A 22,441-nucleotide genomic window follows, 5' to 3' on the forward strand; every position below is an offset into this window, starting at 1 on the left:
TTGACAATTAAGGTTGCAACACCAACTTTTGATATAGTGAGGAGCTGGTGAAAAAAATGACAGCAACCCGTAATTGCCTGTGCTGGGAAAGATTAACTGTGCACTCTGCAACCCACTCATTGCAATATCCACCACGAATGAGTTGCCACGAAAATGGTGCAGGTACCGCTGGGTTGCCTATTGCTTTCAGCAAATTGGAAATAAGCCATGTAGCAATGTTTTGGTTGATTTGTTGGTTCATAGTGAAAACAGTTTAAGCTGTCCAGCTGTAATACAGCAGCCCAGACAGGAGCCACGGCTATCAGGGTAGAAGTGAAAGGTGAGGAAAACATAGGAATTGCTCTGGTAGGAAAGGTGCGATCCCATGAGGTGAGAGCAACCCCAGCTCTGCTGGTACGTCAGCAGGGCGGGCAGCGCCTGGGTGGCACAAGAGTTTGCATTGCCCCTCCAGTTTCTCCGTGTGAAGGGCAACACAGAGCAAGAGCTAGTGCTCCTATTTAAGTTCAGAGAAATTACTCATGCCTCAGCGTAACTGGATGCACATCACTGTTCTTGATTTTCAAACAATTAGGCTGTCTGTGGTGTTCTGAGCAGCATTAGCAGATATGCAGTAAGCATAAGTACGTTGACATTTTGAAGAGGGAAAAACCCACAGTGGTTTAAGTCTTTCAATGATCCAGCTGTTTATTCTGATGCCTTTTTGGAAAACTGTGGCCTACAGACTTGCACCCTATCCACCACTCCATATTTCACACCCCTAGCCCTCCTGAAAACAAGTTTTCCCCTCTTAAGGATAAGAAAACAACAAAATTAAAATTAAAAGTTGAAAGACAATAAATAGTTTTCCTATTAAATTTTTCAGGCTAAAGTACTATTAAAAATTCCCGATTTAAACAATACGTGCTTGTAACCCTCCAATGGAAATTAAATACAAGAAATATTTTCTCCAAAAAATTCTGTTTTGCTAAAGCCAGTTAAAGAAAACGTTCAACCATTTTGACGTAGCTCATATCACTCTCCCCCAAGGCACGGCTGCAGACAGAAGAGGAATTGTTCCAAATACCCATCAATCCCCAGAAGGGAAGGCCCAGCCATATAATTAGACATCGAGCAAAAGGCTTATTCCTTGTTGTTTCCTATTTACAGCATCTTTTACATAAATTCTTGGGTCCTTACTTAACTTTTATTGAAAAGAAAATGCTTGAAATTTTGCCCAGGTAACTATTGAGCAACAGTGAATTAGGACTTCAGACTGTGACACACATACGCAACTGTCACATCCATAAATATTGATAAAAGGCTATTACATCAAACAGAGATAGAAAAGCACCTTCCAGCATAAGCCCAGAACCATAGATCACTGGGTTCTCTCTATGTGATTCAGTATTTTTGCCTAAATAAAGCCAAACGACAACCTCTGACTTGCTGAGTTTTAGAGAAGGAATAGCAAAGGACAGGAAAAGCCCTTTTCAAGATGTGACATAAGAAAACTGATAAAGGCTGTTCTGAATAAAGAACACGAGCCACTCCTAAAGCCATCGTTATTAAACTGCCGTGCTCCCAAGGGAAAAACACAACCCCATGTGATTTTTTTTCTGCCATAGTCATGAATGTTTGCAGAAGTCCCCCTCACCACTCATGTCATATTGCACCCAGAGCATGTAGGAGAGCTCATTTCTTCATAACTCAAGAGCCAAGAGCGCGGGTGTCTCCAGATCCTTTGGCTGGAAACTGCCCATCTCTCCTGCAAACTGCCAGGGTTTGCCTTCCCTTTTCATGCCAGCTGCCTGCCAGTCTGGGGTAAGAGCAAAAACCAAATATTGCGAAGCAGGACATGAGTGATCCGAGCAAAGTATGAGATCCAGGGACTCCGACACAGACCTACTCTGGAGAAATCATTTAATCCTTCTGCCTCAGTTTTCCTGCCTGAAAAAAAGCAGCAACTATCAATTACCTACTTTGTAGGTCATATATTTGCAAAGCCCTCAGGGAGATGAAAAGCATTATACAAACTATATGCACACATGTTAACGCTGATTAATTTTCTCTGCGCAAACATACCCTTTTTTGTTCTTCATTGCCCCTCCTCTCATTATATCAGCAGTCTCATCTGGAGGAGGACGAGGAACTGCTGACAGCTGAAGTATTTTCCGCAGTTGTTCTTTTGAGATTCAGAAATGTAACCACTCCACACAGCCCTGTGTTCAGCTGACTGTTTCCTTAATAGCTTTGCGCTTTCATGTGTTTCCTCATTTTCTGTTACATGAATTTAAAGCAATCTGATTTCCAAGTTAATTTGAAATGATGCAAGATCCATTAGTTGAGGGTATCGTTTACAAAATAACTCTGAGGGACAACTTTCACTCACTATACTTTCAGGTATACTCTAAGCAAAGAAGAGCAGGGCTCATGATGTGAATAAAGTCAGCAGGATTTGACCCAAAAAGCAAGTCAGTATATAGCAGAGCACAGAGATACAGCCTAACTGCGTAAGAAGCTTGTAATAAATGCAACAGCTCCTACACAGACTGAGTTTTACTCCAATGGGCAGCCCTTTTGTGATACTGCTTATACAAATGACTATCAGAACATGCATACAGCTTTGCAAAAGACCACCTATAAGCTTTTTTCTTAGGATTTTTGGATCCACATTTTCTGAGGAATACAATTTAAGTATTTTGTGGAATAGAACTATTGTTTCCGTTATTCACAAAGTAATCCTGAGTGAGACTGCTTTCTCAACAGCTCCACAATGGCAGTTTCCGTTAGAGATAACGGATGCTGACCCTCTGCACTCGAGGGTAGAATTGGGCTTTCTGACAGGCAGCATCCAAGAACAACCATTTATGCTCATGGCTGGAACAAACTGCACTGGCACAGGTTGCTCAGGCAGGTTGTGAAGTCTCCCTCCTTGGAGATACTCAAAAGTTGTCTGTATATGGTCACAAGCAACTGGCTGTAGGTGATCCTGCTTGAGCAGGGGGTTTGGATCAGATGACCTCCGGAGGATCTTTCCAACCTCAACAATCCTGTGATTCTGTGAAATGGGCAATGGTCTGGTGCATCTTGGATGAAGATCCAGATGTCAGAAGTAACACCTCGGAGTTGTCCTTGAGTAAATGCAATCAGAAGCACCCAGACTGCTGAAGTGACAATTGTTAGAGGCTAGAAGCTGAGGGCAATCGCAGACCAGAGGCTGAGGGATGGAGAAGTGGCTGCACTTCCCTCATCCTCTTCAACAGCTGCAAATCGTCCACTCTTAGATGTGTATGCAGTGAATAGCTTACAGGCAAGAGGTCATGCGCATATTCCACAAGTGAAGCCAGCAGCCTTTTAAGACAGCAATAGTCACCTTTGTTTTTACTGACCACCTAATGTAGTGGGAAAGCTGAGCAATACCACAATAAAAATATGACAGGTTAACTTTTCAGCTGCTGTCCTTAAGGTAAAGACATTGGACAATTTAAGCTGATAATGCTACCAAGCAAAAGAGTCTTGGAAGACAATCCTCAAGAAACAACACCTCATCTCTGTATTGAGCTGTTTCAAGCACACCAAAAAATCTGTTTTAAAAAAAAAAAAAAAGAAGAAGAAGAAAGGATTTTGGGTAGCTTTGTTCCTGCTAAGCAATCTGCTCTCAACCAACCATAAAATCTCTCAAGCTATCATGCCAAAACTCAAAGGCAGAGAACACACTGACTAGCAATATAATATTTAATATTTAAAATATTGTAAAAGGGAAGAAGCAATCATGCCTGCTTTTAGAAAAATGGGATGGTGGTCTCATTAGGAAGGAATTCAATTACAATAGTTACCTCGGCATGTAAAGGACTCGCTCTGCCACCACAAATCCCACCCTGAAGAAGAGGTTGCTGGCTGGGATGAATGGGAAAACCAGGAACAACAAGCCAACCAAAACTTCTTTGTGTTCCAGTTTCTGAAATAACACAAAATTAAACAAATATCAACTAAAAAAATCCAACTTATTTCACCACTAACTTTCCCCTTTCAAGATTCTTATTCATTAAAAAAGCAACTTATTCGATTAATGTTTGACACATTTTGCATTTAAAAGAAATTATTCCAAGACACTGTTCTTCCATATTTACATACTGTTTGTGCTTCTGATACACCCAGAAAGTGCACAAACACTCACCACAGTGTGCATTATTGCCCTTGGTACCTTTTCCAAGGTCAGCTCTATTGTATGCAACTCTCTTAAGATGGCACAGGTAGTACTTAAGATAAACCCCATACTGGTAATACGTAAGTATAGAATAGTGCGAATGTATATATTAGCATGTCTACCACAGTGTGGCTGTATGTAAATACACAAATGCATATCACATACACACACACTGCTGTGTTCAATCCTAAATGTTTATAACTGAGAAAAAGCTCTTCAATCAGTCACATTTTGTGTAAAGAAAACTAGCCCCAAGTGGCACATTAATGCAGTCATTTTATCCCTTTTGAGACAATATCTAAACTTGAAATGATACTTTCGCACACGAGGTCTCCATACTTGTACAGAGTTGGAAATTTGAGACACGCTGTATGTTAAAATTATGTCTTTCACTTGAGCTCAGTTAGTATTAGCCCTTCACTCGAGCTCACTTTAATGTTGGCTCGCTCTTTGAGGAGAAATCAAATTGCCATACGCAGTTCAAAACAACTGTGATCTGCACGGCCAACACAAGCGTCTCGGGATGCCGCGATCAGCAGCGGCCGCCGTTCCTGCCATGGAGAGACCCAAGCCTCCTCGGGCAAGTTGAGTTTCAGATCCAGCTCCACCCCAAGAGGGTGAATCAGCTCATGCTTTCTGTTGATGATCTCAAAGAGTGACATCAGGCTAACGCAAGTGTAGCGTTAGGTCTGTTAAATCACCCAAACATCTGTGCTTTCCTGCCCTGCAATACTGCTGCCTCTGCAGTGGCCTTCTGCAGCCACTGGGAGAAGCTTTGTCACGCTTCAAAACAGATGCGACCAGAATCACTTAATGGTTACAGCACCTTCTAATTGTTGTGGGCAATTTCTCAGCTTTGGAGAGCAAATTGACTTCTCCTTACCGGAGGGATCTAAATTTAGAAATGTTGAACAAGACTTTTGAGTAGAGGAACAGAGCCCGATCAATGGCGCGGGGCCAAGCTGTACAACCTGCCTTGCTTTTGCACAGCTAAAGACTGCGACACCAATTACCACTTGGCCCAGTTAGTGGCTGAAATTCAGAAGTTTCAGTATTAAAATATATTCACTCTATCCTGTGGGAAAGACAAAGAACATTTTCTATGGGTACCAAATGCAAGGGTGCGTGTCAGGAGGCTCTGATGTCGCGTTAGATGACCCAAACCACAGGATCACAAAAAAGCGCCCTGGCTTCCACTGGCTCAGAGGAAACACGAGGCAGAGAGGGGAGAAGAATTCATGTCTCCAGACTTCTTTATCAACACCTGCTTTAAACAGCATCACAGTTACCTGCTTCTATTATCCACTTTTTCAGTGTCTCAGAATCACAGTTACTAGTGCCTTCTTCCAGTCACAGCAGCACCTAAAATACATTATTCCCAGAGCTGAAGCTGACACCAAGCCATAAAGCTGATGAGCAGAAGTACCCGGTAATGGTCATTTTGGCTTGTAATTACAATAGAAAATTGAATATTAAAAAAATATTTAAAATGATTATTCAACTCTGAATGCAAATTATCAGTCCTAGCTCAACTCCAACTTCCCTCCCACCCAGCTCTGGACACATACTCCATTTCTCTCCTGCCATTTGACACTCCCTTCCCACCTTCTCTGGCCTAATTTTGGCACCCATTTGCTGCCAGCACTCCACCCCAGGGGTTTAACAACAAAGACCTGGAGGCACAAGGAGGTATGTTGGGCCAAAGGGAGTGCACTGCTAACGCATAAAATGTTCTCTGTCCCCAAGATACGCTTTTGCTTTCAAATGAACTAATTATCAAATATTTCTCTGGTTGTTGTTCATTAAATCAATAATTGGGAAAGCAACCTCTAGTTAGCATCTCTAGGAAGGACACTGTGTTATCCAAGGCAGCAGCACTGCAGATGAGCAACAGAAACTGAATGCTGGCGAAAGACAAATAAAACCTGTACATCAAATGGGAAAGAGGAAAATGTAGGAATTAGCTTGGCTGAAGGAGAAAATGGTATTGCATGCTCCTTCTCCCTCCGCAAGTCACAGCTCTAGACTAATGCCATTGAGGGCTGCCAGCTCAGCCCCTTGGGCAGGGCTCAGGGATGGGAGCCCAGCACTCACAAACCAGCCTCACAGAGCAGCAGAGCCCTCTGTGGTGCTGCTTATTTCTGAAACAAGCTGGCAGCACCCTTTTTAAAGCAACCGGTTCAGGCAGAGGCTTTTGTGAAGAGCTGGTCCTTGAAGGGCAGGCTTCAGCCAGTCTTGTGCTACGCGTGGTCCTGCCTGTGAGCTGGCAGGTCAAACTGCTGAGCTCGTGCTGCGGTCACTCCAGAGCTTAGTTTGGGTTCCTCTCCTCTACCTAGCCATTAACTTTTGTTAAAATTTGTATGGGCACTCTGTGTATTTGACATCTTGACCCTGAGGCTGGGTCCTGCGTGGGAGCAGAGGCTGGGAAGAGCCCTGGGGCTGGAAGAGCAAGTGGGGCTGCTGGTCATCTGAAACTCATCTGTGGCCATTAATGAGACAGTCTGGACGCAGCCTCTGGTGCAAGCAATTCCTAAATCACTGGCTGCTGGTAGTTGGGAATTTATAGTGGAGAAAAAGTTACTCTATTTACAGACAGATCTTATTTCTCACTTCCCTAAATAGTTTCTACTGACCGATTAGATACTGAGCAAAACCAGCCTTTGCCCTGACCCGAGAGCTGCACACTCTTCTATCCCAGCCTTGCGAGGTCTGGAGGCACAGCAGAGGTGTCTGTCCCTGCTGACATCTGCTCCCCTAGGAAGCCCAGAGAAAACAGGGAAAAAAAAAAAAAGGACAGAAATGCAATTATTATGTGTTGAGAGGATTGTGTGTACCACAGGTGATAACATTAGACATCTAGAAGTGATCAACAAAAGTCTCATAGGGCACCATGTTCTGCTTTATTTTTGTCCCTACCAAAATTTACTTAGCAGATTCACCTTTTATTCCCCCTTCCCCTGGAGGGGCCGATATATTTATAAATGAGTAGACAAGCAGGACAGAATAGTGCAAGAAGGTCAGGGACTGGTAGTGTAGGGCTGCAGGAGCAGAAGGGCAGCAAGCTCTTCCACCCAACATGAGCCATAGGAGATGCTCTCCACATGTTTTTTAAATTAAAAAAAAACAATCAGAGGGGAGAAGGGGGGGGAGAGAAATGTTGGGACCATTTATTTTATTTATTTGGCTTCACTACCCTGGTCATATGAGCCCACCTAAGAGAGAGCTGAGCTAAAGGTGGCAGAAACAACATCTTCCAGGTGCCTGGAGCAGTAGTAAAAGCTTTTAAAGAGTAGTAGGCAATTTTGTTTGTCTTCCATTTTCCTTAAAATAAAAAAAGCTAGGACTAGAAATTATAGATCACTTCATTCCTTTTACAGAGACACATCTCCTTTCCTTTTAAAGGTAGTGTTTTCTTTTAGAAGTATAAAACTTATCTGCCTATCTGCCAGAGGTCTCGGGGCTGGGGTGGAGGGAAGCATGTTTGAATTAACCTTAGAATGATTCCTTTCGTTAAAGACAAGCCAACTTCAAATCAAAATAGTTTTCCTTATAGCAGATAGTTTGGTGGGGGTTTTGAAATGCACATCTACCTCCAATTACAATTAGGCCTTCTTTATATTGTAACAAAAAAAACCCAACAAACACACCAAAAACCAAAAAATACCAACAAACGAAACCAAAAACCAAAGAACAATTTTTTTTTAACCTGCTACTTTTCACAGACTTACCAAAGAACTGACGAACACCACTACTTCTCCCAAAGGCAAGGCAAAAAATTGTCAGACTATCTCAAACAAAATAGCAAAGAATCACTGCAAGGCCAAAACCCATCTGCACAGCAGTAAATCTCAAAAATTGCTTCCTTGGCAATTTGGGGGAAAGGAAGAAAGTTTTGTGTTTACAACTGAAAGTGATCTTCCTGTATTACATATAAGACATTTTCCTGAGCCACAAATAAATATTTGCTGACTACTGTTAAATCACAAGTCTTCTACAAGCCAGAGGCCACAAAGTATGAGCGCAGGAGGTATGCGGATTACTTCAACATATCTGTCATAAGCTATGGACTTGCACTAAGTCTGCTGTAAATTGCCTCTTTTTCCCATTGAGAAAACATCAACTGAGGTGCCAGATCCCTTAAGTCTCACACTGTGATGGCAGGTCTTATGTTCACAACCCCTGGCACCTCCAAGGGCTGAGGTGTTGGAAAGTGGAGCCATGAGGGCAACCTTCCTCCCGGCTGGACAAAGTTGCACCTCGGGGAAGACAGCAGCCGGGCAAACAAGTCCAAGCAAATTCCATTCTGTTCTACCTTGGAGTGTTTCCAAAAGTGTTTATACATGCTTGCCTGTTTGATGGGAAGGTGGCAATCAAATGGGTTTAATTTCTTCCTCTAACAGTTTGTTTTGAGAATGAGGTACCATTTAGAACCAAAAGCGCCATGGTTCATTCCTTCCTACCAAAAGCATAAACCACCCTCTGCCAGTGAGCTCTGGATGGTCCATTGTAGCCAGCGAGATGTTATGCTTGGAACATCTGGCTGCAAGTGCAGAAGAGCTGGTATCCAGGGAAGTTGGTAGTGCATGGCTGTATAAAAGCAATGCATGCTATTATACATTTTCAAATGCTTGCAGGCTTAGGAGGTAAGTGCATTCTCCATCAAAAGAGACACAGGGATTCAAAGAAGCTGCATTATTGTCTGTGGACCACGGAGCAGATTACACTTCTTCAGTTTATTCCTAACACCCACTTGTGCACACCCCTAGAGCAGACTACTCACAAACTTAATTCATCTATTCCTTCAGCTGTTGTACCAGCACCTCGTGAAGCCGCAAGCAGCTCGGCATCACAACTCCTCACCAGCCTGCACCAAACCACCGGCAGCATCTCACTGGCAAGAGGTCAGGATCTGCAAACATCTATTTTTGCACTTTCCACATATCTGGTATTAAAGACAAAAGGGACAGTGGAGAAGCATGTTGAATTCAGTCTGCATTCATGCATAAGGGAATAAAAAGCTAATCAGGAATCAACCCTAGGGATTCACTCCTTCGCAGGAAAAAAAACCTGCTAATATAAAGCTCACGGAAGCAAGCACTGGGTGCTTCCAAGTCCCACCTCACTGGTACAGACACAGACGGGTCATGGCAGAGCCATACCGTGCTCCATGTACCACCAGCGGGGACTCCTTTAGGTCACCAGCAGAAAACAGGACAGGACACATATATCTTTATCTTCTGTGGCCAAACAGGAGGGCACTGTGGAGCTGTGGCTGTTTCGCTCTGCTGCCTGTGCCACCACTTCCGAGTAAACATCGCCAAAAGTCAGGTGTCAACAGATGGTACGAAAAACTCAAGCATTTGGTAAGAAAAAGGTAACTGCCCAGCCTCACATCTGGCCCAGACACTAGGCCTTACCAGCTTGTTTCTACTAAAAGGGCCACAAATTCTGTAATCACTACAATTTACCAGTTTTATTCTTTCACCTCATTAAAAAAAAAAAAAATCAGCATCTTCAGTAATGCCAGCTGCTTGAATGCCAGGCTTAGCAACTCACTGTCGTCTTAAAATAGCTCAGTTTTCCCTGGTGATCATCTAGTTCTGATAAAATCACCCACAGTTACTACTCACTAGAATTAAGCAAAGTTTCTACTTCACAGATAGTCCAAAGTCACAGAGATTGATAATACTATTTTGACAATCACTGCTCATTGCTTATTAACTGACACATTGATCCTATTTCCAGCATTCGATAACAACAAAAACTACTTTCCAGTTCACCAGCACCTATTCAGGAACTGGTATACAGGCAACCATGCACCAGTCAAACTGAATCAAAACCCCTGAAAGTATCATTGGCTTCCTAACCTGGGATTATCTGAAGATAAATCCTTGGCACATATCTCAAACAGCCCTAACCAGATCGTGCACTTTCCAATTCCAGAAGAAAGCAAACCCTGGTCTGTACCACTAGGTAAAACAGCCTATTCCTCCGAATGCTGAAGGTGACTAAAAACTCTGTTTACATCAATGGGAACCATGGATGCTCAAACACTCTGAAATCAGGCTCTCAATTATAGAACAAAAGCAGCAAGTAGTCCTATCCCAATCCCATAACCCACAGCAGAGCACAGAATTGTATTCTACTGACATTTCACTTTTTATTTTAGTATCTTGAAGTAAAACTTTGGTGTCTACTATTTTCTTTTTCCCTGTAGACCTCAGCTACCCATCCATTCAGCTGTGTGCTTACAGTCTGTCTTATCCAGGTTTCTAAAATTCCCTGAAGATATAAGCTCATTTTCCCAATCCTTAATCTTTGCAGCCTCTAATTCCGCTTGACAAGCTGATTTGAGGAGGATGCAAGAGCACATGCATTTTTGAAAGAGAAGTGGAACATTCCAAAAGGAAATAGGAAAGTCAACAAATTAGAATTCCAGGAATTAGAAAAATGCTTTTGACCTTGAGGTTGTTTTTCCCTCTTCCCTCTCATTCTGTGATTGCAGGCTGCTTTACTACATGAGGGGGGGGGGGGGAAAACAAAAGAAAAAAAAGGTAAAATTATAACACAAGTGCACTGCTTGCAGTACATACCACTGTGATCTTTGTAAGAGCAACTCTGTTCATTGTGAGGTGAGTCTGCTCTTAAGAGGTAAGACCGAACAAGAGAATCCTTATAAAAATTACATAGTAGTTTGGCACCCTAATGTTTAACTCAGACCAGCTAAGAACAATGAGCATCACCATCTCCCTCAGCTCTAAATTTCTTGGTCCTCATTCCACCTACCCTCTCCTTCTCACCCTACTATTGTGCCACCTTTCAGTTCTGAGTGGATCTGGAAATACTAACTCAAATCAGAAGAAGAAAATGGTAGCAAACAGAAAGAGTATCTTTGAAAAGATAGTAATTCACTGTTAATATGCTGGAAATGGCAGAACTACCTACCCCTATGAAAATTACCTGCCTAGCATGACAAACTCCCACAGGAGTTAAGAGCCTGTTTGGTGAGATGCTGAGTATCTTCATGGTGAGCCAAATCAGAACTGCTTCAGCTATGGTTGTATTTACTCAGAGTACCAAACTCCAAACCTGTTATTTCAAACATCTATCAAGAAAAAAAAAAATCTGATGCAAAAGGTATTTTGATAGTTCTTGTGTTTGGTTTCTTAATTCAGAACGGCAATCACGTACAGACAGACTGAGGAAGGTTTCTTCTTTTGCTTGTTTGCTGGCTGGCACAGCAAGCACCTTGGGAAGGCTTTTGTGCTTTATTCCAGCCCCACCAGGGACCCACAGCTGATCCGCTTGCAGCACTCGACAGCGCAGAAACGCAGCCGGCGAGGCACGCAGGACGCCCGCAAGGGTCTCCCCCGTCTTCCTCCAGCTTTCACTAAACAGAGTCTTTCTGCCTTATTACTCTCTCCCCGCAGCAAACATTAACAACAGAAGCAGCATAGAAAAAGCTCACTGCTAAGGATTAAGAACATCAGTCCCGACCTTCTCTCTATGTGGAAGGAATTCAAGTGGGCCCTCAGGAAAATGAAAGCAGGATTTATTTTAAATGGACCTTTTATGAAAATGACTGTGGTTTCCAGCTCGTCAGATTAGAGTCTATCGATAAATAGCCTTATTCACCTTCCCGTGCCTTTGAAGCAGGTATTGTTCTGTAAGTGTTGTGGCATATGACTTTTGCTAGGTATACTTTCTAACTGTGCTGATACGACTGTAGAATATTATAAAAGGCAATTGTTCCCCAGAAAGGTTCATAACCTCTGATTTATTAATGAAATGCCAAACCTGGGGAACGAGGCAAAGGTCTCAGTAGCACAGAGTAAAGTAAATAGCATGACAAAATACACATAATAAGCACTAGCAAAAACAACAGAAACATACACACAAAGAGAAGACGCAAATGCGTTCCTCTCCTTGATGGTATTAAACATTGTCATCTAAGAAATAGAGTCTGCGAGTGACTGAGGAATATGCTTAGATGACATTCCTACATATAAACCACTGGATAAATGGCAATATGATGCCAATTACATCACAAATTAAAGTCATAATAATTTGGTACAAAATGCCTTGTCTTGGGTATGCAGTATGCAGAGAAACGTAGAGGCAGCAGTACCTTCAAATTAGACCTGAAGTAAAAAACAACTAACTGTAGCATACAAAAGAAGAGGATAATAATATGTATCTCAGTTGCATGTAATGAATATAGCCTGAAAAATCACCACAATTTCCTGTATTATGTGAAGTCATGTCACACACAGCAGCAAAGTGTGTTCTTTAAAAAGATATATCCTAGAGGACACTAGAGATTTTTGTTTTAAATTGACATGAAACATAGGCACTCCCTCCTCAGACACGAGCAAACTGTTGGACATCATTACGTGTTCCTGCTGATGTGAACCACCATAAGGTTCCTCCATAGTCATGTGTATAAATGCAAGACAAGGGCCAAGCAGCATGAGGTGCAATAAATTCCCCGAGACGGGTCAGGTACAAAAGCTACTGTTTCAAATTAGTTTTCCAGATCACCTTGCTCTGAATTACCCCATCGCACACATGTGAGTTTTCCCACTGTTGGCCCTCCAGATATCAGGTACCACAAAGAAAGTGGAATCTGATCCATCACATGCTCTACACATACGTTCACAGCTACAACCACAGGACAAGCCGCATTTTAATCACACTGCTAATTAAGCAGCGACCCAAAAATGCCATGCAGAGTGGTGCTTCAAACATCTGAAGGGTTATCCTTTCACGCTCATTGAATTATTATGACATGTCAAAGAAATAACTGTCATCCTGACGATATGCCAAGAATTGTTGTCCTCTCTCTGGTTCACCAGGTGCTCACCATTTCTTCCAGCACAGAAAGGCAGTGCTATGGACCCTTGGGTACGCTAGTGGCCATCTGAAGCCTCAGACAGATTATTACTCTGGCCTTGTAACTGGCATGCTTGGCCACCAAAACGAGAGCGCTTCATTCATTTCATCAGTACCTCTGTAATCTACCTAGTCCCAAAGCTGAAAGACAGACCACATCCATTCCTTGCAGCTGAGGCTGTCTTTGCAAATGAACACTAAACAAACCTCATTCTCTTTTCCCAACTATTATTATTCCTCTGGGATGCAGGCATTTCCAATAGCATCCCCGGCCTTTGTGACATCTCTGGCACGCTACTCAAAACCCAACCAGACTGGGTGAGTAAGTTCACCGCGAAGAGCTGAGCAGAACCCAAGGATTTCAAGACCCGCCTGTGACTCCTGGTGCCTTGGCTAAAACAGCTCAAGACAGGCCAACCTGCAGAGCCTGCTGGGCACCTGCGTGGTGAAAACTCAAGTCTCCAAAGGTTTCAAAGAGCTGCTTAACAATGGACTCCAACTTTGCCACACTAGTCTCTGTGAAAAAATCTTGGCCAGAGATGACAGCAAAGTTCTTTACTCCCACAGTGGGAGGTGTGCCAAGGAGCAGGCCCTTTCTTTACTCCCACCAGGCCTCCTGAAGACAGACATTAATGGTCATGTGTGATAGGGATGGCTGCACCAAGAGACGAGCATGGCTGAGCACCTAAACACCGCGCAGTCCTTCTCGGGGAGCTGCTCATGGGGACCTCTTTGGCTGATGAGTAAGAGGGATTAGCACCACGCACACAAAACGACGAGCGAAGGAAAGTTGAATACAACGAATTAACAAAGCAATTTTTCAAGCAGCTTCCTCATTATGTAAGGAGGAGAACAATGAAACCGCACGAGGAGGATGAGGAGGGAGGCTTCTCTCTCCAAACAACAACCAACCAGAGAGCTGCCTTCTCTGTTTCTGCAGTTTTCAGCATAAAAACCCCCATCTAGTAACAGACATGCTCCAAGCAAAGTATTGTTTCTTCTCCTTTTTTATACCTCCTCCTGAGGTATAATATCACTCACAAAATTAAATGGAACAAGAAATCTTCATGCCTTAGATGTCCTTTATCAGCACTACACATACATGCCAACAGGCTTATTACCCTAATCACAAACATCAACAAGTTACCTCTGTTTAAAATTCAATGGCAACAAAGGCAGAAATCCAACACATGCATTCTCTAATCACAGCCCATGTAACACAGCCTGCACATCTCCTGTGAGCTTGTTTTGTGGATGCACATGCACCACCTCTTGCCACTGAAAATCAGTTGCGTGTTCACTGCACAAATGTCTTTGCTTCTGCCAAAATCATTTCTAGCATTTCCATTCTCCATGCCACAGGAAGGGAGGTGTTAGTGCCAATGAGAATGAATATGCAGTTTTGTCCTCTCTCACCCCTGCACACCTACACACTCAAACGAAAGGCACACAAACTGTATGCCTGTTCAGTCTAAAACCACTCCTTAGAAAATTGCAAACTATTGCTTCCAGGTTAGACTTTGAAATGAAAAAGGAGAGAAAAACGGCTGCTAAGACAGTTTTGTGTGTCTGCTTCAAGAAGAAAGCAGAACATCTTACGCTTTATGAAATGTGAAAAAAAAAAAAAAAATCAACTGATGCGTCTCATGCTGCCTACAAATTGCAAAATACAAGAAATAGCCTGTCTGGGGCTTGACTGAAGGATGGTCCTTCTTGGGGAGAGAAATGTCGTATGAAAGGCCCCTGCTGTTGTATTTGGAAAGAAGCTTTCTTAAGAGCCTAATATAATGAATTGTGCCTTCAGCTCATGTGTCCTGAACTGGACTCTCCTCACTGTAGAAGACATTCCTTAGAGTGCCTGAAGCCAAAGGGCATAATTTATTTCCAGGAAACGTGCCTCTTCCTACTGTTTGCTTTCCTCAGTAACTCATATTACTCAGCACAACACAATCATCTTCATACCACTTAATGGCAGTATCACAAATGGGTTGTTATGAGAGTCATTAAAATAGAAAATAGCTTCAGAAATTCAGAATTTCCTGAAGAGCAGAATATTTCAGCTCCCTCTAATTATACCTAGGGCTGGGGGAAGCATGCCCAAGTTGACCCCCAGGAACCATTACCGGTTCCATGGTCGCAGTGGGTTTGCTGGGAGGCTGCAAGAGAAGACTGATTTCTAATCAATCTATCTAATCAGCACTTTGTCAATAATTCATGGTTACGGTTTTACTTGGGTTAGACACAAAAGCAGATTGCTTCAGATCCAATTTATTCTGTGTTTGGAGTTTTCAAGGATAAACACAAAGGAATCTACAAGATGAATTTCAAAGCATCCAGTAAGTAAATGCCTACAGAGCGAAATTCGTGTTGCTTAACGCAACATTAACAGTGGTTAAGAGCAAAGCAGTGAAATTATTCTCACAAAAAATTAGAAGCTGCAGTTTCAAATCAAACAGTGGTATTCATAAATCCAGACTGAATTGGTTTGCCTTTAAGAAAAAAAAAGCAGAAGGAATAAAAATATGATAAAATCTAGACCTTTAATGCACAAACTGTTTTGAAATATTTTGTTTTGCAGTTTGACAGAAGACAAACAATTCAGTTACCCAAAGGAATCCTTCTGGATTATCATTTTACCCAAAATAAAATAACACAAAATGTCTTTTGGATAATCCTGAAAGATTTTTTTTTCCCAGCAAACCAACAACATTAATCTTACATATAGTACCAATTCCGGCAACAGAAGAAATAAAAAGCAGCTGAAACTTCAAAGAACATGGGATAAGATTTTTCACAAGTATTCAGTACTGGGCTAATGAGAATTTTATCATTAACTTCCCTGGGAACAGGATTAGGTCTAATACAAACACTTCTGAACATCTCTATCCGTGAGTAATGAAAGCAGAAGGAATACAAGATGATGTACAACCTGCAGGTAGAACTAGTGAATACCTAATAGGGTATTTTCCCGTACTTCCCATACGGCATCTGTCAATGTATAATCTAAATTAATAACTCTGCAGTCTCAAACTGGTTCATTTTCTGTCTCTTATCAGGAGCACAGAGAAGACTGCCAGGGTAGACTGAAGCATGTACATGACCTGCACATTTTAGCATCACATAGGTATTACAAACCTGTCACTCCCCTACTATGCTTTTCAGCAATACGTATGTTTAAGGAAGAGAAACTTTTGTACTATTTCAAAAATGACTACCAACACCTTTCCTAAAGAAGCTTCCACAGCTTCACAACTGAAGGAGGTATAGCTTGTTACTCCCTATGATCCACAAAAAAAATCCTTCCATGTCACTGCACATCTGATCTCTGACTAGTCTAGTACAGCCTCACTTTCATTTCTGCAGTATGATTAATGGTGGATCAGAAGTGCTGAATTGTGAACCATGGCTTACCAACTATATTGTTTATGCTAAATAACAGTTTCCAGATCATTTCAGGTTTCCCACATTCTGTTACTCTGCTGATGGGAAATCTTCCCATCAAGATGTATCCAATGTTTAGGTTTTAGAAGCATAGCAGAGGTACAGATACAGTAATTGATTTCATTTTCAAATGGCTCTGCAGATGACAGTTCCCAGTCCGGTTTGAAGCAAGTCACAAACAGCCTAATGACTATGGGAGAGGCAGAGATGCCTAACAACTTCAGTGGGGTTTGGATCATTAGCAGTAATTGAAGGCAGGACTCCAGGCCAAGTTTTGCCCTCAAATCAGACCAATTAGAGACTTTCAACTAGAGGAATGTTTTCATCTGTTAAGCTTGCCTGCGTTAGTTCTGTAGCGGTATGGTTTTTTCACCACAATCCAATGCATCTGTGAGGAAAACCTGCGCTTACTGACCATTTCATCTGAAGATTAGGAAACAAAAGATTTTAAACAAAACATTGTATTGCGTGTCTTTCAGTGTTACCTTGAATGCAGCTATGCAGTGTAGGCTGAGTAATGTCATCACCAGCACCAGGAACACTGTGGCTAAGTTCCTCACATCCCAGATGGACTCGACCAAAGGGATGCTGCCGACCTGCCAGTCGTAGCACAGGGTGATCGGTGCCAGCAGAAGCCACGCATTGAAGGCCAGAAGGTAGGAATAAGTTAAAAACCTACAAAAGAAAACAGGTAATGTAAGACATGGAATGACTGCCAACACATGAAACATTTTCCTTTGGCAATTACCACTTACTATATGGGAGGAGGGGAAAAAAAAAAATTAGCTCTGCACATACAGGCAATACAATACCTCTCTGTCAATAAAGAGATGCTGACATAGGTGAGGGGCACTTCAACAGGTCATTTAAAGAAATAACGTAATATTGATAATATTTGTGTGGTTTCTATGCACCAGCCTTTGGAAAACTAAAAAATGTTCATTTCCCATTCAAATGCTAGACTTTTAAAATGACTCTCTATCAGCTTCAACAACAAATGAATCATAACTAAGCAGGTACATACATATATTGAACTGTTTTGCAGTTCACTGCATCACTCCTGCAATACAAAATATCCCTCTAGCTGAGTTTATCTTACAATTTAGGATTTCTCCTACATGCATAATATTGACCAATAAAAGTCAGATCTCTCTGTCTTCTCCCTTTGCATCCAGGCACAGAGAGAAAATACAGAAGAAAGGAGACACAGGGCGATTCTTGGCTGATCCCATCACAGCTTATTAGGGCTGGGGACAGCTTGCATGAGATGTGCCACATAAGTGATGGAGAAGTAGAAAGCCTTTCAAATTGTTGTAATCTTCATTAATTGGTATTCTCAATAGAGAGGAAATTAATGGGGAATGGAAATGGGGAACATGCTGCCCTCTGGGAAGTATGCAGAGTTTTCAGAAGACTGAACAAGAACAGCATGTGTGCAACTGGGCTAAAGAAAACAAGAGAAAAATAAAAAAAAAACCAACATCCCCTCTCTCCCCCAGCCTTTTGCTGCTTGGCACCTATTTGCCCAAAAGTGCATGCCCCTCAAACCACATTTACAAAAGTTCAAATACTTTTGTATGCAAGAGGCTGGAGATCATTCCAGCAATCACAAAGTCAACCAAGCAGAATTGCGACAGCCTTAGAACAGACAGACAAACCCTTCCTTGGTTCGCAAGTGGAAAAATCCACATAGTACACAGCAGCAAAGATGGCAAATACTCAAAAAGAAATGAAATTATATTCTATCCTGCATAGGATTTCTTCCATCTGAGCCTGCTTTGGCTGTTGTTAATCACACCCAGTTGCCATGGTACCTTAGCAGGTACATTAAAATGATAACAAAGGACCCCCAAGAGATGTAGAGCCATGTAGACAGGGGATTGTTTCACTCGCCACTTGGAAACGTGCCTCTTCGGGGTCAGAATTCAGCCCCTTACAACAGTACCTACGACATTATATTTGTGGCAGAAGGGGTAAGACACTGAAGCTAAACGTGACTCCAGGCAGGTCAGATGGATGTTCCCAGACAGATGTTGGGCCAAGACACAGGGATAAAACAGGCCTAAATTTTTGTGAAAACATTTTTAAATAACCACAAACAGTTAGGGTATCAATTTCTTTCTCATCTGAAAAACAAACGTCTCCAGCAGCACAGTGACCAAAAAGCAGGGAGGCTTACATATCTGGAATAATGTTTCATTGAGAACAGTAGAAAAGGCACATTCCTGTTTCCCCACAAATCTTTCTAAGCTCCCAGTTTTGATGGGAAATGGAATATGCCCACATTTTTAAGGCTTTCAGGCATTTGGTACATTTCTTTCCATCTCCCCATTTCCCTCCCCTTCCCCACCCTGAGGTAGTAAACAAGGGGAAAAGTGAGAGAAAAATCCATCTTCGCTCTTAACAGAGGCTGTGATTAAAAAGCCAGTTTCTATTTAAGAAAGCATCCCTCAGAAACATAATCTAATTTTATTCAAGCTCTTCTCACAATTTGGATTGTTCCCTATTTCTAAAGAAACAAACATGTCTTTTCTAGTCACCAAGCCGATCTTTTCTAGCCCGTATCACAGAGAAACTCAGCAACGCAAAATCTGGTGCAGCTTAATCACGCCAAGGCGCTCACTCATGAGGTTATGTGTGGCCTGGCCCCACCTCTGCTGAGCCACAACACAAAACAGACTTCTGTATCAGCCTCAATACAACATCAGCTCAGAACATGTTGCCAGCATTTATTTACAGCTACTTACTTAAAAGCCAAACTGAGATCCATTTCTAGATTTACTTTTAAAAGAAAAAGCATGTCTACTTATGTCAATCTGAATAATGTCATGGCATACGATATTGTTACAAGTGTGTATATTAGACAGGATTTTCAGAAGCGCTGAGATAGTTTTTCACTTGATGCCTTAGGAGACCCCAGTTTTTAGAGGGCGGGTTCTTTTATGCCATGACATATTAACATTTTCAGTAAGCATACTTCATGGAACTTTGTATGCAAACCACACCACGCACCAGAAACCCTCCCCTACTTACTCAGGCTGGGCTGCTGCGTAGGAAGGAATGAGATGACATCTGGGATCTTTGCAAACTGCAGCACTGCAGTTAAAGACAGACTAGTTGCTTTTCTGCATCTTCACTGATAAGGCAGGAGCTGATAAATCGTTACGCAACACAGAATAAACAAGCACAGTTTGCTGCCATAACAAATTGAGTCAGTTTAATAAATTTTAAGAGGAACCGGGGGTAGCCAGATTAATGTGCATTAATGTATTTCTGCTGGAAGGTTAGGACAAACTGCTGTTGAAGACGAGAAGGCATGCTCCAAGACACACACTGATCAGGAAGGGTTTGTAAACAAGCCTCTCTTTCCATGTGATTGTGTCATTTCTGTCTTCCTTGGGAGCCACGTGCATAACTCACTGCCAGATGCAGATCCCAGAGGAGACAGACAATTGCTCCATTCCATTACAGCAATAATTAGTGTCTTAAATATGCTCTGCCAACAGCAGTGAACTATTTTAAAACCTGTGATAGTCATTGGCATCTACGTACAGTCGACTGGTTCACCTCTCCAGACACCCTGCTGGAGAACCCTTGGCCACGTCTCTCATTATCAAGCCTGAACACCTTCACTGAATGTGCACGTGCCATCAGCAGGCACAAAAGCAAGATCCAGAAGGGTGCTGCCTCATTTTAAATGGCATTTGCAAGAAAGCCTTGTGTGAGCTCTGATCCAAGAAAAAGTTTGGATATGCTTTCAGCACTGGTAACCTGTCCTTGAATGCAATGGCTGACTGTATAAAATAAAGCACTACAAACTACTGGTATTCTACATACTAGGAACAGAAAAATAACAGGATGCTAATAATAGTTACTGATAATTCAGTGCTGCTTTCTACTTACGGCTCTCAAAAGCACTTGATACTCCTTTACATCTGTGTGGCTCTCGTATCACAAGGTTAACCAGGAAGAAAACTAAATGCAGAAGAAACTTTGGAAGAACCCTCTCACCAATGCTGACACCTCAAGGAAATAATCTGCAAATTCTGAAAAGACTCAAAGATTCATGGAATCATTCCAGAAGCTAATTACATTTCAGAAGCCTACCTGCAAATGGCAACAAAAGTATTTTCTTTTAATTAGTTGACTAAGTGAATTATGTTTTAAATTAATGGTCTTCTCTATATCGCTATTCCTGTCTGCTGGAATTCCAAGGGAGAAAAATCCCTGCCTGTAACATCTCCCTCCCTATCAGTTAATCCCAGGCAAGTCAGAATATTACTGGTAAAGTGACTGAAAAAATCTGCCTCTTAATTGGCAACCAGTTTTCCCCCAGGCTGGTTAACAGCATTTGCATTACAGCAGATTCTTTTTTTTTTTTTTTTAATTTGTAAATTGTACATGGAAATCCAAGTTTCAGTGGGTATCAAGTGGTTTTTTTCACTTAGCGTCTCTGGCATGTTCAGAAAAACACAGCTCCTCCTGTAGGTAGTGGGTGTTGTCATGGCAATCCAGTTTGTTTAGTTTTAAATTTTTTAGTTTAAGTGTACTGTTGTGTGCTTTGTTTGAGATAAATACAGGATGACTCAGATGTGGAACTTGTTGCAGAAAACAACTATCTGAACTGATTGCTTCTGCTGCAAAATGAGAGTAAAGGGTGCTACTTAAAGCCATAAACAATACGACAGAAAAATACTTGAGGGATTGTCTGTTTCCTTTTGCGGTAAGAGAGACTAACAAGCTTGGAAAAGCCCTAGTCTCAGCTCTGCCAAACCCGGGCAATCAGAGCATATCAGGATTATGAGACTAGCTAAAAACATACAAGATTTATACAAATTTATGAGGAATTTCATTTGCTTTCTGATTTTGGAGCATTTTAAGCTTTTTTCCCCAGCTCCCAAGGACCACGATTATAGATTTCTTTCTCAAACTGTGCTACGTGAGTGATTACAAGACACAGACCAAGCACCACCAAAGGTGCACAGAAAAGCACTTCCTAGGTGCATACAGGGATGCAAGCTACCACCTACCCAGTTCTGGGACAACCCATCCCATTCCTCCCAAACAACCTTACCCCCAAAGACCCAGCAAGGCACCCACCTGCAAGTGGAAGGTATTCTCCTGCACTGGGAGTTTTAGCAAGGCAAAAGCAAAATATTCTCCTGGTTGGGGGAAAAAAAAATAGAACTATCTAGCAAACAAGTTGTTACAGTGCACTTAACTGGTATTTGGGAAAAGAAGGGGCAGGGGGGGGAATCTGAAACAGAAAGAAAGTGGTTGCCCTTTCAGAAGTCACAGACCTTGTTAATGCTCTTCTGAGAGGACAACCTCAGCAGTGCAAGGAACTGAAGAGGGGTTTTCATTCACTGTAAGGGTGAGAAGAGCTCCATTATTAGGGAAAGCTTCTCACTTGCATCAACAGCTGAACTGATTTCAGCTCAAGGCTCTTTTCATCCTCTACAAAGTCCTGAAACCAAGTGTGTTTGATAAGTCGCTTCACAATAACGTCCTCTTAGGACACATGTGGCTGAAATTATAACCAGGTGGTGGTATTTGAGGATATTGTCTTAAAATTGTATGTATTTGTGCTTCCCCTGGGGAACTGCCAATCCTGTCATACCTTCCCACAAGTTTATTTTCCTGTTCTGTGTATTGTCAGCCTAAACATTTTCTTTTCATAGCCTTAGAAGAAAAAAAAAAATCACACTGTCTATCCAGCCCATTTGATGATGGCACAGTAAGACCACACAAACAAGCAACAGACAGACTAATTCCAATTTACCATCCAAATGCAAGCATCAGACAGACAGAAAATACTTGTAACTGGAAGAAGTGCCTGTGTATTCCCTTTCATCAAAACTTCTGCATCTAGGGGGAAAGAGGTGCCAGTCAGTAGAGGATAGGAGTCAGAAAGACAAAGAT

The 22,441-nt window shown here is 42.1% G+C and overlaps 1 protein-coding gene across 1 annotated transcript in view; it reads right to left on the reverse strand.

Annotated features, from left to right (window-relative positions):
• TMTC1 (transmembrane and tetratricopeptide repeat containing 1) overlaps positions 1-22,441 on the reverse strand; it is a gene marked incomplete at its 3' end in the record, with an annotated part of 117,694 nt that overhangs the window by 42,303 nt on the left and 52,950 nt on the right. Inside the window, exons 7-8 of the mRNA XM_010287917.1 lie at positions 17,005-17,194; positions 3,816-3,937 (exon numbers count right to left, since the gene is read on the reverse strand). Of these exons, the coding sequence (XP_010286219.1) occupies positions 3,816-3,937; positions 17,005-17,194 (312 nt within the window). The remainder of the gene's footprint in view (positions 1-3,815; positions 3,938-17,004; positions 17,195-22,441) is intronic.

This window comes from Phaethon lepturus, unplaced genomic scaffold (genome assembly GCF_000687285.1).
Source record: "Phaethon lepturus isolate BGI_N335 unplaced genomic scaffold, ASM68728v1 scaffold13510, whole genome shotgun sequence".
NCBI lineage: Eukaryota > Metazoa > Chordata > Aves > Phaethontiformes > Phaethontidae > Phaethon > Phaethon lepturus.